Source organism: Salminus brasiliensis, chromosome 15 (assembly GCF_030463535.1).
Source record: "Salminus brasiliensis chromosome 15, fSalBra1.hap2, whole genome shotgun sequence".
Taxonomy (NCBI): Eukaryota; Metazoa; Chordata; class Actinopteri; order Characiformes; family Bryconidae; genus Salminus; species Salminus brasiliensis.
The window spans coordinates 2,017,273-2,032,252 of NC_132892.1; the positions used below are offsets into that span (position 1 = coordinate 2,017,273).

The 14,980-nt window shown below is 45.5% G+C and overlaps 1 protein-coding gene across 2 annotated transcripts in view; it reads right to left on the reverse strand.

Annotated features, from left to right (window-relative positions):
- The window catches only part of LOC140535388 (receptor tyrosine-protein kinase erbB-4), a 214,713-nt gene that overhangs the window by 26,002 nt on the left and 173,731 nt on the right, over positions 1–14,980 (reverse strand). For both annotated transcript variants that reach the window (XM_072656717.1, XM_072656716.1), the window contains exons 18-20: positions 11,669–11,791; positions 10,998–11,096; positions 9,208–9,393 (exon numbers count right to left, since the gene is read on the reverse strand). In XM_072656717.1, coding sequence (XP_072512818.1) covers positions 9,208–9,393; positions 10,998–11,096; positions 11,669–11,791 — 408 coding nt within the window. The remainder of the gene's footprint in view (positions 1–9,207; positions 9,394–10,997; positions 11,097–11,668; positions 11,792–14,980) is intronic.

A 14,980-nucleotide genomic window follows, 5' to 3' on the forward strand; every position in this document is an offset into this window, starting at 1 on the left:
CGCTAACAGCTCTCTCTCTCTCCCTCTTTTCTCTCTAAGGCATTTGAAAGCTATACTTCAGCAGGCATGACTCTCATGAATTTCAGAATATCTGAACAGTCATGAATGAATTTGTGTGTCATTTTGACACAAAAATGAGCTTCTGGCTAACACTCTACACCAATCAGCTGCTGACGTAGAGAGAATAACATTGAGTACCTGGTTCCAAAGGCATTTGTCAAGGGGTGTAGGGACATAGTAGGCAGCAAGCAAACTCAAGTTCTTGAAGGTGATGTGTTGGAAGCGTAAGAATCTGAGACACTTTGACAAGAGCCAAACTGTGATGTTCTAGACGACTGCATCAGAACATCTCCAAAAGATCAGGCAGGTCTGTGATCCTGTTATCCGGTGGTCAGTACCTTCCAAAAGTATTTCAAGGAAGGACAACCAGTGAACCAGCTACAGGGTCATGGGGGCCCAAGGTTTCCACTAAGTGAGCCAGGCTGTGCTAACATTGTGGTAACGCTGCTGGACGAGTGCAGTAGCCAGGCCGTGCTAATGCAGTGGTAGCAATGTTGGATGAGCCCGGTAGCCAGGATGCGCAAACACCACAGTAGTGATGTTGGATAAGCCTGGTAGCCAGGAAGGGCAAACAGAGTGGAAAGACCATAGCCAACTCAAGTATGCAAATATGGAGCCAATCAGCAGATTCCTATGTCATAAACCCTCCCACTGAATGGTTCTATGGACCCAAGCACAGATAGAAAACTGTGCCGAGAAAAGGCTCTGAATCATTCCGCCCTGCAGTCGGAAAGAGGCCTAAGCGTTGACCAGAACTGGACTATGACTCTTTAGATATTGGGATGTGTTTACCAGTTCTGAAATACAAGGTAACTTAAGGTATCTTACTTTGTACTCAGATCCGGGGCATGGAGTCACTGAGGTAGGGGCACAAGTTTCTGAAAAGGTTCTTGCTGACTAGGTCTTGCGGAGTCCATGCCCATGTGCTTCAGCTCTGAGTATGAGCTCAGATTTCCATCACAGTCATGAGGAGAATTCAGGCATTTTACAATTCGGGCACAATGGGTTGTGAAACAACTACAGATTCACAACACAACTCCAGTGGCCTGTGTTACCCAACCAATGTCATCTCGCCATCTTTCCCCTGCTACAGTCTCTCACAGCTTCTATCACAGATTCTATCACGACAAGGTAGATTAGTGACTGAAGGGTTCAGCTCAGTGCATGATGGAGGCTCCAAGATCAGAGTTAGGCAGCATCTCAAATTATAATCAGTAAATACCGCACAGATGCTCCATCTAAGGGGAACCTTATGGGTTATTCAAATGAGAACTTTGAGCAGTTCTGAAGTAACCCAGGAAACATCAACACCATTACCTATTTAACAATGCAAGACAGAAAAGCACCAGCTCGCTGGGAATCAACAGAGCCGGAGCTGCGAGAGATGGGGCGTTGGGGGGGGGGGGGGGGAAGAAAGAGGTTAGTGGGATCTAAGACTCCACTAATGAGGCAAAAAGAGAGGCACTCAGCAAGATGGAGTCATTTGCGCTGAGAAATAACACAGAAGGTGGTTGAAACCAGGGAAGATTGGTTCTCCACCAGTGAATTTCGTCTCTCCTGAGAACAAGAGGAGTGAGTGAATGGTGAGACCTTGGGAGAACTTCCTTTAATTGCGACTAGGGAGGCGCAGAACTGCTTTGTTTGCCGGACTCTGACAGACTCTGTGTGGCCAGATCTGATAGTGGACACAAGCAGAGGGCTTCACAAGGGCTCATTTTCGGCACTAATCACAGTTCTACTCATTCTAGGAGTGCATTATCTCTGGCCATATCCAGAGGCCTCAACTGAAACATCCATCTATTTCCGCTCTTAATGAACTGGTGGAATACACTGCAGGAGTGAGTTCATTAGGGTTAATCTAGGACTGAGCATCATTAGACATGACAGGGGTCAAACACTGGCAGGCAAACTTGGGAACATCGGTATTTGAGGTCCAAACATCTGTCATGACTGAATTTGACAAGGGCCAGACCAGAAGATTGGCTCAGAGCATCTCCAAAATGGCAAGGCTTGCGACGGGCCTCCGTTTAGAAATGGTGAGTACTTGCTGGTGACTTCCGAGGCTCATTAATGTGCAAGGGCAACTAAGGCTTTTCTGTGTGTCTGGTCTGTACCAACAGACAGGCTACTGTGGCTGTTGATGATTAGCAGTCAGTGCCAGGGTGGAAACATCCATTCATCCATCCACCTTCTTATTAGCTTCTTCCGGGTTGGGGGAGGGGTGGTTCCGCAGCCTACCCGGAATCAGCCGTAAACCCCCTGGACAGGGTGCCAATCTATTGCAGGGTATGTGTGTTTTTGGGAGGTGGAAGGAAACCGGAGTACTCCCCCAGAGGAAACCCACAACAAGCAACAAGCAAGGTTTAATTACATATAATCCCAAGCCCCTGGAGCAGGGTGGAAACGACCGGAAAATTCAGGAGGAGACTACAAGACAAGAAGTTGTCTTGAAGAATTCTGAAAATCCACCTTAGCATTTTTGCTTTCCAACCATGAAACCATGGCGTTCCATTGTCACATGTCAATTGTTGCCATAGGCAGTCATTTTCTATGAGATATATGACCAGCCTCGTAACCCGTAGGAAAGAGAACATCTGAGGAAAAAAGGAAAACGTTAAGTACAGTTATTTCACAGCCAAAAGACTCCTTGGTGTGACAGTGTTTGACTGAAGACGCTCAGACTGCCTGTCTTAGCGTTCTGGCTGGGAGTTGAAATACCCGCCCTTCTCGACAGCTTTATTGAGCGCTCTAATTTACGCAGTAAGCTGAGTGGGCCTGGAATGAAACCAAGTGGCACCCAGCGTCCATGTCGCTCCCGATGCCAAGTTGGCCTCGGTAAATGCTAATGACTTCAATCATGGCCTACCCTGTTCAATGGAACAGGAGATACCAGGAGAAGACGACGACGGAGAGTCGAGTCGACCCCCGTCGACCCCCGTCTTTCTCCAACTGAAGTGACTGTTCATCAAAATGTACAGTACCGCTGCAGCTAATCCAACCCCCAATAAACCGGCAGGCACGGTGACTTCACCGTGTCATTAACAGAGCTCGGCAGCTCAGCGGAGAGAAGTCTCACATTTCAAAACGAGGAAATCCTCACAGTCAATCTGCTTTACATATATCACGGCCCCATTAGCATAATCCCATTCTCACCATTAGCGTTATTATCCCTCTGTGTGTAGCTGGCCAATGTCACTGAATGAAGACCCGCCACGAACCGGGCTGCCATTGTGACCGGTACAACCTCCAACAGCCGGTGCGTGTCACTCGGAGGGGGGCAGGTTGGAACGGTCCAGGTTGTCATTGAGGCTGCAGCGGTTTGCTGTGCCAGGCGCTTGATTAATAGAAGTCATTAAATCAATGCCCAAACCTCTTTGTGATGAAGAGCTGGTGCCTGTGTCCTGTACCCTGCCTATCAATTCACAGCAGGTTGGTGACTCGACGGTGTCACAGGTCACGGAGCAGGCTAACTAAAGACGCACCCCATGGTCAGCGGAGCATGATGATGGATAGCAAGGCAGAAGTCTTGTCTTTGAAAAGCAGTTGCTGTTGATCAGCTGTGAACTGCTGGCTCTTGCAAATCAGGATATCAAGGTCAGTAAAACAACTGTAGGAGCTGACTCCAAGCCTCGGACCTGAGTAAGAAGTAAGATACCTTTAGCTACCTTGTATTTCAGAACTGGTAAACACATCCCAGATAGCAAAGGAGTCATGGTCCAGTTCTGGTCAATGCTTAGGCCTCTTTCTGACTGCAGGGCTGAATTCCAGTGCCTTTTTCTCATTACCACAATGTTAGCACAGCCTGGCTCACTTAGTGGAAACTGGCCTTGGCTTTGGCAGGCAAACACTTTCTGTATTAAAGGTTGATGTGCCTTTTATGCCAGGAGCATGGCTATCGCTACCCGTTAGCTTAGTGCTAACTGCATGCCTCAAACCTTAATGGGGTCTTGTTAAAGTGGATTCCAGCATTATTTGGGATCCTACATCTATAAAGTGGCCTCCTTGGTGTGGTTTGAGACGGGTATGGGTTGTGCATGCAAATTAAATGATGCTAACAGATACAGTACGGCTTCAGTAAGCTAGCTAGCTTTATGTAGCCACATTTGCCTTGTAGTTTTAGTCCTAATTTAGCAACACAGCAAATGGAATAAGAAATAAGAAACATGGAACAGGTCTACCATGTCTTGGGCTTGGCCTTAGCGGCCTTATACTTTCATCTGGCCCTTAATACCATCATGGAATGATGGTGACGGCACTGTCCTAATCTGGATGATGGAAATGCAGGTTTGGCGATTGTGTTTGTTCTTGAAACTTTTTGCCGGCCTTGTTTTATCGAATGTGCTTGGGGACAGGACTGCACGGTCTTTGTTTTCGTCCACCAACGAGTAAACGTCTCATTAGCTGAGTATTGCACAAGACACCTTCCCTTGTGTACATCCATCATCCATCCACAGAAATACAAACACAGCCAGAGGGGAAAGGAAGGAAAACAGGTTTGCGGTTTTCAGTCTTTTCTCAGGCCTCTCACTCTCACCAGCTTCCCTCAAGAGGAGCTGCTACCCTGTTTTAATCACTACGCCTCCGAGTTCCCGGGGAGCTTTACACTCCTGTGACCTGGAAACAGAAAGAATATCCAGTGTCCCAGCTTTAAAAAAATCAAATCTCACCAGGGATCATTTATAAAGCCATGATCTCGATTCGCTAGCTGTCCATTTTCAATGGTTGCACTTTTTGAGCTCCACCTTGCTGTCAAACAATCAGGGTGTACACTTGTTGTCTATCTGTGTAACTGAACCTCAGCTCAGTGAACCGACAAGGAATGGTGGACCTTACGAAGTGGTTACTGAATTCAATGATTTTGAATGTGTCCCAATACTTTTGTCAAAAAGTGTACGTACCCTATACGTCTGTTAAAAGCTCCAGCTCTTTGTGTTCTAATATGCAAATGGCAATCTTGTCAGACCTTTAATCTCACATTCAGACGTCAAGGCAAAAATATGTGAAATCTGATGTGACTGGTCAAACGGGGCCGCAAGCCCAAGAACGTGTGAATCAGATCTCAAAAAGTTGGATTTCATGTGTCTTTTTTCTGGCTCGGACTACAGAAAATCAGCCCGCTCAGATCAAATATGTAGGGAAATCGGATTTGAGCTGTCTGAACTAAGCCTAAGTATAAATCTATCATCAGTCGTGGGCTCTTGTGGGAGATATTGCTTTCTACAGTTCTCTAGAATGAAAGACAGGCAACTGCTCCACACGCTTTACAAGGCTTTGGGAGCAACCATACTCTTGAGTCTTGCTGGACAAGGGGTATCAATTCCTAGGGATGTCCTGATCTGATTCAGTGGATCTGGCTCTTGGCCAATCCAGGCGTATTTCAATGAATCAGATATCTTCGTTTTAACCACGGTATATAGAGCGCCATCTGGTGTCCTTAAGATGCCATTCACAGAGATTACTACGGACGTTCTCAGAATGTAAATGAAGGAGTTGAGAGTCTGCAGTGTGGAGCTATTTTACAGTGGAACCTGAAAACAGACCATAATATTTGACCCTTTTTTACCACTTCCGTTTTACCAGCGGGAGAACCGCTCGCCTTTCTCTCTGTTTTAAAGGAGCTGGGAGTTGATTGGCTGATTGGATTATAAGATATTTAACACTATGAAACAATAATTTGAAGAAAAGTCCAGACTAAACTAAATCAATCAGTCCAGAATGTCTGATTATGGAAATAAAGATACAAATAAAGTGATTTTACTGGACCTGGACTGGATTAATCAGCAGCTCATCTGATCTAAACTGTGGGTCTGTAGATTAGACCGGTATCGGCTGATTTCTAGGATTACAGCTGCTATTGAGCAAGGTGAAGGCCTCGGAGAGCTAATCTCCACAGTGTTTATCTGAAAGACAGCACAGAAACAGGGCTTGTGTGGCGACGTTACGCTCTTCAAAGCTGGCCAGAAAGGTTGCAGAGGAGCTTCTACAGCTAACCTCGGAGGTGATGCCCGGCACCGCTTGCGGCACAATAAATATAACAACAACAGAAATTGTCAGACTTCCCCTCTGAGCATGTTCCCTCACAGCCGTCATAAAAACAAGGCACCTCTGCATGACAACAACGGCGTGTCGAGCCGGATTGGAAAACGACCACTGATGAAGGTGTCCTCCGCACCGAGCCCTGCCAGCCTCTGTCCGTCCCTAATTTCCCTGGGAGTTTCGCGTGCATGCTCTCAGTGCTGGAGCGTGATAGAGCAAGGGCTTTGGAAATCCAAGAGGAGGCGGCGCCCAGCCCCTGCGAACCCTGCGTCGCGAGGGGGATGCGGGATTCGCATCGGCGGTGGCCAGAGGAGAGCGAGGGCGGGACAGTTAGAGCAGAGACTTGCTGGGAGGACCCAGCAGGGTCCCATAACGGAAGGTTTGAGGGAGCGGCCCCTCAGCCGCCGAGGCTCGCCGGGAGCGAGATTGGCAAGCCGGTAAACAATATCTGCTGGCCGCCACAGCTTTCCTCCAGCTGTTTGTGATTGTGGGCCTTGATTGAAGGACCATTACGGAGGGGCCTTTGTGAGGCTCCGGGTCTTTCTGTGAGAGTACAATGGGGGCGTCTCTTTGATGCTTACAGATTCCAGAACCCCAGCGAAAAGCTTTTAGAGGGTGCATGCGGTGTGCTGATGGAGAAAGACAAAAAAAAATGCTAGGGGAACAATGTGGGAGGCAAACACACATTTCAACGAGAATATGCCCTGGTATTCATTTGCCAGACAATATAGCAAAGAAGTGGTTTACAATGACAAGGCAAGAATATCTGAAAACGGAGAGAATAAAGTGAGTAAAACTTGGAAACAGAGCCTCAGCAAAGGACTCTGGGGATGAGGGTGATATCAGAAACACAGCTCAATATTACTGCTACAGTTATACTGTGATTTGCCTTTGGAGAACCCTTGCTGTGAGACTGATTGGGCTTAAATTAAGTTAGCTGAATCCTGTTAAATCTCATCAAGAGTTTTCTATCAAAGACCATCCCGGTTCTGGCCCATCCTCAAGGCCTTCACACAGCCACCACGTTTTATTTATTAGTTAATTTTGAGAGAGTATAACTGATTATATCATCCATGATGTTATTAAACCAAATAAACATTTCTTTCTTTTTTTACCACATTTCTTAACATCTAAACATCTAAACATCTGGAGAATTCGACCCTTCCTCCCTACCCAGGTGCTTGTTCAGTCTCTCGTCATTTCAAGACTTGATTACTGCAGCCTTGCGCACCATCAGGCCCCTGCAGCTTTAATGCTTCGTCTTTAACGCTTCTAAATTAAGCCATGTTCAACTCCTCTGCTTCCTGTAGCTGCTGCCCAGGTCATCAGATTCAAGCCCCTGTCGCTGGTCTACAAAGCCAAGACTGGACCAGCCAGCCCCTCCGTACTTGATGGCGATGGTCAACAGCCGATCTGCACCAAGAGCCTTTCCAGCTTCAAGTATGGCTCGGATCGACCCACCATCCTTTAAGATCCACAGAAGACAAGTGTCCAGACTTTTTACTGTCCTGCACTGAAGAGGTGGAACGAACTTCCCCTGGGTGTCCGAATGTCAGAGTCGCTCACAGCGAACTTCTACACCTTTCCTATTGGTTCCTGACACCTTCTGTTTGCATATGGGGAGTCACTGACACTCATTGTCTGTGTGTTGTCATTTCCCCAGGGCTACCTTCTCTTGAGTGTGCTTGTAGGTTGTATGCAAAGATGAACTGCCTGGACCGCTGTAAGACTAAGCTATCGTTTGCCATGTTGCTGAGCATGACTCTGTGCTGGCTGTATCTGTAAAATAACGGAATTTCTCTGTAGAAATTTTAGTGCTGTCACTTTATTGAAAGGGTTCGGTTATAACTGTTCAGGAATATTTGTGCTTTTCTTGGTTTAGTGTCATCATTTTATTAAACGTGTTTAATTGTAATAATTCAAGAAAATTCTGTACAGTAATTAAATCATTTTCCTGCAGAACTTTTAGCGTTGTCAGTGTATTGAAGGTGTTCGGTCGTAAACATTCAGGAAAAAGCTGTAAAATAACAACATTTCTATTCAGAACCCTTTGCATTTAGTGTCTAAAAAATCTAAAAAACTAAAATAATTTTTTTTTCTGTAGAAGGTTTAGTCACGTGTTTTTAAAGGTGTTTAATCGTAATAATTCAAGAAAACTCTGTAAAATAACAAAATTGTCCTGCAGAACTTATTTAGTTTATGTTTAGTGTTGTCACTTTTTTGGTCGAAAAAAATCTGAAAAAATCTGTAAAATAATGACATTTCTCTGCAGAAATGTTAGTTACACAACTTTTTCTGGAAAAATCTGTAAAAGAAAAATGATTTATTTGCAGATATCTTTTGAATGTGTTCGATTACATACATTTAGGAAAAAATTGTAAAATAATTTTTTTGTGAAGGTTTTGTGTCGTCACTTTATTTAGTTTAGTTTGATAGGTGTTTGTAATGGTGTAATAATTCAAGAAAAATCTAAAAACTTAATTTTAAAATAAATTAATAATGGAAATTCTGTGCAGAAGTGCTGTCACTTTATTGAAAGGGTTTCACTCATAATTATTCAAGAAATTTTGGTAAAATAATGGAATTTTTCAGGAGAACTTTTTGTGTTTTGTGTCATCAGATTATTAAAGTTTATTAAATTGTAATATTTCAGGAACATTTGGTAAAATAACAGAATTAAAAATGTTTTTTGAGTTTATTGAAAGTGTTTGGCCATACAAATTCAGGAATAACCTTTAAAATAATGTAATTTCCTACAAACTTTGTTCCTTTGTTACGTCATTTTATTAAAGAAAAATCTATAAAATAACACAATTTCTCTGCGGGACTTTTAGTGCCTTCACTTTATTGAAAGTGTTCAACCTTAAAAATTCAGGAGAAATCTGTAAAATAATGGAATTTCTTGGCAAAACTTGAAATAAAATGACTGTAAATGTATTGATTTTTTGTTTGAATTGAGATATTTGACTTTAATTGTACGATTTTTCTTTGGCAGCCATTGCTGCCAGTGATCAGATCATTTTTTCCTGTACAGGAATCCAACTCCCTCCCAGTCTCTCTACCCCACATAACATACCTGCCTGCCAACGAGAAGGGGGCGTGTCTTCGTACCTTTGCGATCTGAACACACCAGTTGAGCAGCAGCTGGGAGCCGATGTTGTCCTTGTGCTCGTGGACGTAGTCCAGCAGGCAGCCGTGGGGCATCAGCTGGGTCACCAGCTGGATGGTTGGGCTCAGGCACACTCCCAGCAGACGCACCAGGTGGGGGTGCTCCATGCTGGCCATGATCAGTGCCTCCTGGTGGACAGGGGGAGAAACTAATAAATATATTTTTACATTTTTTTAAACTTCAATCAAGAGATGGCAAAAAATGACAGAAGAACAAAGGAGCTTTTAGTGGGGCGAGCTAGGCCATGGTGGGGCTACCAAAAAAAAATGCCCGTCGCCTCACATCCCAGAGAAAACATTAGCTACAGGGCTCTAGAGGATAAAAGAGAGGGAGAGAAAGAGAGCGAGCGGGCGAGCGAGAGAGGGAAAGAAAAAAGGGAGAGTGTGTTTGGTGTTCCCTCGCTGCTCACTAGAGGTGACCTCCATTAGCGAGACTGACCCCAGTGTGTGTGTGTGTGTGTGTGTGTGTGTGTAAGTGTGTGTATGTGTGAATGAGTGTGTGCACACACACAAACACACACACACACACACACACACACAGGACAAGAGAAACAAGCACCCGAGAAGACACACCAGCACATAAATAGAACACACACACGCACATAAATAGACGGCGTGTGTGTTCAGTCTACAGCAGCCTTCCTCAGAAACATCAGCAACACGTGGCAACTGCCTAGCAACATCTCACCAAACACATTGGATAACACAGCAACAGCAACACAGTAGCAACCACTTGGGATACCACAGCAACACAGTAGCAACCACCTAGGATACCATAATAGCCACCTGGGATACACAGCGACTGCCTGGCAACATCCTAGCAACCACTAAGCAACACAATATCAAACACCTACTAACCAACTTAGTAACATAGCAACTAGTTGGGATACCAATGCAACTACCTAGCAAACGTCTAAACAACTCCATAGTAGCCACCTAGCAACACCACACCAACCACCTTGGATACCACAGCGAATACTTACCAATGCCACCTGGAACTGCCTAGCAACCCCATAGTAACCCCCGGGATACCATAGCAACCACTTAGCAAAACCACAGCAACCACCTGGGATACCACAGCAAGTACCTAGAAACACCATAGCAACCACCTGAGATACCACAGCAACTACCTAGCAACACCATAGCAACTACCTTGGATACCACAGCAACCACTTAGCAACATCACAACCACCTGGAATACCCTAGCAACTACCTAGCAACACCACAGCAACCACCTGAGATACTTTAGCAACTGGCTAGCATCATGCACTAAAATACTAAAAGGCTTTTTTATCTTTATGGATTAAAGCTGCAGTTTAGAGACCGATGTCCCCACAGCCCCAGCATGTCCAGGCCTCATCTCGTCCTCCCCGTCCACTCACGTATGGCAGCAAAGTGATTTCTGCTCAAAAGAAACCCTCTCTGGCTTTGTGAAGCGAGGGCAGCAGACGGCGCTTTTCAATTAAGCTGACCGGAGGCCAAGGTCTTCCCTCTGCTGGTGAAAAGCGTCCTCAGCCCGCATGCCACAAGTGTGTTCATACAACCATGACACAGGGTTAGCGTCGCCCAGACGGCGGCTGTGTGTAGAGAACTACTCGTCTGCACACTCCTGATTCAGACCTGATCCAGTCTGCCGGACGGTCAGGTGAGATGAAGACTGAGCCCAAATAAATATTTTCTGACCCCTGAGCGATTAGCGCTGTGCAGGGCTCAGTGGGCGAGATTGTACTTACGTCCATGAACTCCACGTTGGCTTTCGGACCCGTGGTCTCATTGAGGATCTTGATAGCCACTGGGATCTTCACACTCTCTCCTTCTGGAACCCAGATACCCTGAGAGAAAAGCACACACAGATAACAAACAACAACCGTCTATGAGCATGAGCGCATTAGAGCATTACACTTTACACATTATATGGACAAAAGTATTGGGACACCTGCTCAACTGAGTAGTAACTGTCTCTACTGTCCAGGGAAGGCATTCTAGTAGAGCATTGCTGTGAGGATCTGACTGCATTCAGCGTATAGCATGTCATAGCAACCACTTGGGATACCAAAGCAACTACCTAGCTACGACTATGACTAGCAACCACTAAAGTGCTTCATAGCAGCCACCTAGCAACACCACGTCATGTTGGATACCACAGCAACCACGTAGCAACACCATAGCCACCACCTGGTATACCATAGTAACTACTTTTCAATACCAGTGCAACCACCTTGTGTACCCTAGCAACTGCCTAGCAACATAAACTAACCTAACCTACACTATATTGACAAAAGTATTGGGACACCTGCTTATTTTTGTTTCTTCCAAAATTTATTTGAAAATTATTCATATTAATAAAGAATATTTTCCAGAATAATAATGACACATATGAAGCACAAATCTGGATGGGTTTTACCTTGTACACCGTTCCGAAGGCTCCAGTGCCCAAGATCTTGACCCTCTTGAGTTCAGTCTCTTTCAGGATTCGCAGCTGAGCCTGATTGGGTGCCGTTCCGCTAGGTGTCAGTGGCTCCACCAACTGATTGAAATGACAGATCTCAGATCAGCTGTTATAATAACAATACCATTATTACCATAATTATCATAATTACCACTTTTACAGCAACCGACTCTCCCACAATGTAGGGGGTGTTACCACATGATGCACCACAACAGCCACTTGGAAACACACAAGCAATCATCCTGACCATTGCAACCACCTGAAATACCTTAGCAACCACTACACAACACCATAGAGACCACTTTTCAATACCATAGCAGTCTACCAGCCACCTGGGGTACCCCAGCAACCACCTAGCAACACCATACCAACCACCTTGGAAACCACAGCAAGCATGTAGCAAAACCATAGCAACCCCCTGGAATACCATATGAACTACCTAGCAACATCCTAACAACCATCCGGGATACCACAGCAACCGCCTAGCAACCACTTAACAACGCAAAAGCAGCCACCTTGCAACCACCCTAGTAACATCACAGCAACTGCTTGGGATACCAAAGCAAATACCTAGTAACCACTTCACAACTTAGCAACTACTAAACAACTCCATAGCAGCCATCTAGCAACACCATACCAACAACCTTGAATACAACAGCAACCACCTCGCAGCACCTGAGCAACCATCTGGGATACAATAGCAACTACCTGGCAACACCACAGCAAACGACTCTGGATACCATAGCAATTGCCAAGCAACATCCTAGCAACCATCTAGGATACCATAGCAACTACCTAGCAACACCACAGCAAATGACTCTGGATACCATGGCAATTGCCAAGCAAAACCATAGCAACTACCTAGCAACATCACAGCAAACGACCCAGGATACCATGGCAATTGCCTAGCAACATGCTAGTAACCACTAAACAACACAATAGCAACCACCTAGAAACACTATAGTAACTATTTGGCAAAACATGGTAGCCTAGCAACTACATAGAATAGGATTGTGCGGTCAGAAACTGACCAGTGATAGAGCTCCAGAGGATGACTAACACAAACCAGGCATTGGCCAATGAGCTCCAGTCTCTAACTGAACAGCAGCAAGATACAGATGCATATCAGACACATTACAGTACTTATCACGAATGTCCTTCTCACCACACACACACACACACACACACACACACACACACACACACCCCAAAACAAACCTTTGGAAACATTAGCAATCTATACACACATTAATGAAGCGTCCATTCAGGCGCGGCCTTCCCGGCACACACAGGAAGGAATTAAATGGCTTCATCTATCAATCTCTCATGCACAGCTGATCGTTCAATTCAGCCCAGCCCAACCGATTCATTACATGGAAATGGAGGCGGATTCGAGGTCGCTGCGGCCATTAGCACCAACACGCCGCCTCGGGGGAGATTTCAGACGGCGGGATTTAGGGTTTGAAGCTCAAACTAGCCGTAGATTCTCAAGCAGAGATGAATGCAGGAAGCTCCAGCAGAATCTGAAGAGTAAACGGATTTCATCAGATAGAGGAAATTTATTTGGGAGGGGAAGAGAGATACGGGATGTGGAGCAGAGCAGTCAAAAACTATCCTCAAGTGAAGGGTGCTGACTTCAGCTCGAATAAAAATAGCTTCCCAAAAAAACCTCCCGCTCAACTTTCAACAGCAAAGGGCAAAACTGAGAAGGGTTCAATGCTCCGATAGGTAGTGTAGGGAATTAGAAAGGGACACACCATCAGGAAATGTCAAATTATGACTGGTCAGAGTTGTTATAACATTTATTTTAACAGTATTAAAATTGTATTAAAATAAAACGAATATTTTACAACCGCCACCAAGGCAGCATCACCAGGCAGCCAACGCGCTCTGAGGAATGTCCTCTGATACATCAGGCAACAGCTGGTCAGCATAGTATCACAACGGAAGTGATGAGAGGAGAGAGCGCCATCTACCCACCCAGCGAGAGAATGGCCAATTGTGCTCTCTCAGGCTCTGGCTGCTGATGGCAAAGCCGTCAATTGTTTAAAATGGGTCTGGACCAAACAGCATTTCACAGGCTTTAATATTTGACTTTGTCATGTGGGTCACTAACAGTTTCCAGTCCTGGACTTTGTAATCCTTGGTAGGTGGGATACTAGATGGCCCTTAACTTCAGGTAAAAACAAATTTGAAAGTGAATATGGCCATTACTGCAAATATAACTAGTACAATATAGACTGTGCAATACTATTGTATTCCAGTGCAAGCGCGAATGAACTGAAATCAGCCGTAACGAGCACTCCTCTTTTAGCCCACAAAGCCCACAATCCACACACACTACCGCCTGAACTCTAATATATCAGTGTCCCTGCTGCCCTGAGAACGGTCCACCGCCAAATAATATCTGTGGTAACAGTTACAGTGCTCCTGTGGTCAGAAGCTGACCAGAGACGACTAGCGTAGAAGTGGGATGATGAACTGTGCAGCAACAGATGCACTACAGTCTGTAACGTATAGCTATGAGGTACGTGGGGCTCATAAAGTGGGCAGTGTTTCTAATAAAGCCCCATCTGTTGGCCTGGGGGAAGTGAGAGTGCTGGTTTTGTTGCTTGGGTACTTCTTAGTTCAGGCCTGGGGGAGCTGTCCGGGATCCTGGTGCTGAAATCCACCTGGAGCTGTCCACCATGCCGGTGGTGCAGAAACATAATCTGAGAACATTGCGAGACAGGATGTGTGTCAGTTGAAACACTTTGGAGAGAGAGAGAGAGAGAGAGAGAGAGAGAGAGAGGGGTAGAGAGAGTGTCAGTCTATTTGGGATTCTATTTGAGCTTCCTTTTCCATTTAAAGTGAGTGAAAGGAAACTTGAGAGAGATTAGGCTCGAGTCCCAGAGCAGAGAACTGCTGTCTCAGTAAATCGCTTGCAAACACACACACACACACACACACACACACACACACACACACACAGTCCAGAAACCGCTGGTTTGTTGTAATGGATGTCGCTACTGAAATGCATCAGGCTGACCATCAGCTTCTGGACGTGAGGGCGTGTCCTCAGGCTGACAGCTGTCTATAACACTGACGCTCCGCCTGCAGATTATCCAAAGCTTCATTGACAGCCCATGTTTTTTAATGGCCTGCCCAGTGCTGTGGGGGCGGGGCGGCATGGGGCGAGGGGGAAAAACTGGAGTTTGGGATTTGGGAATGGGATGCAAAAGTTAGTGCACCCTTCTGATATCACAATGATACAAATATAATGATAAC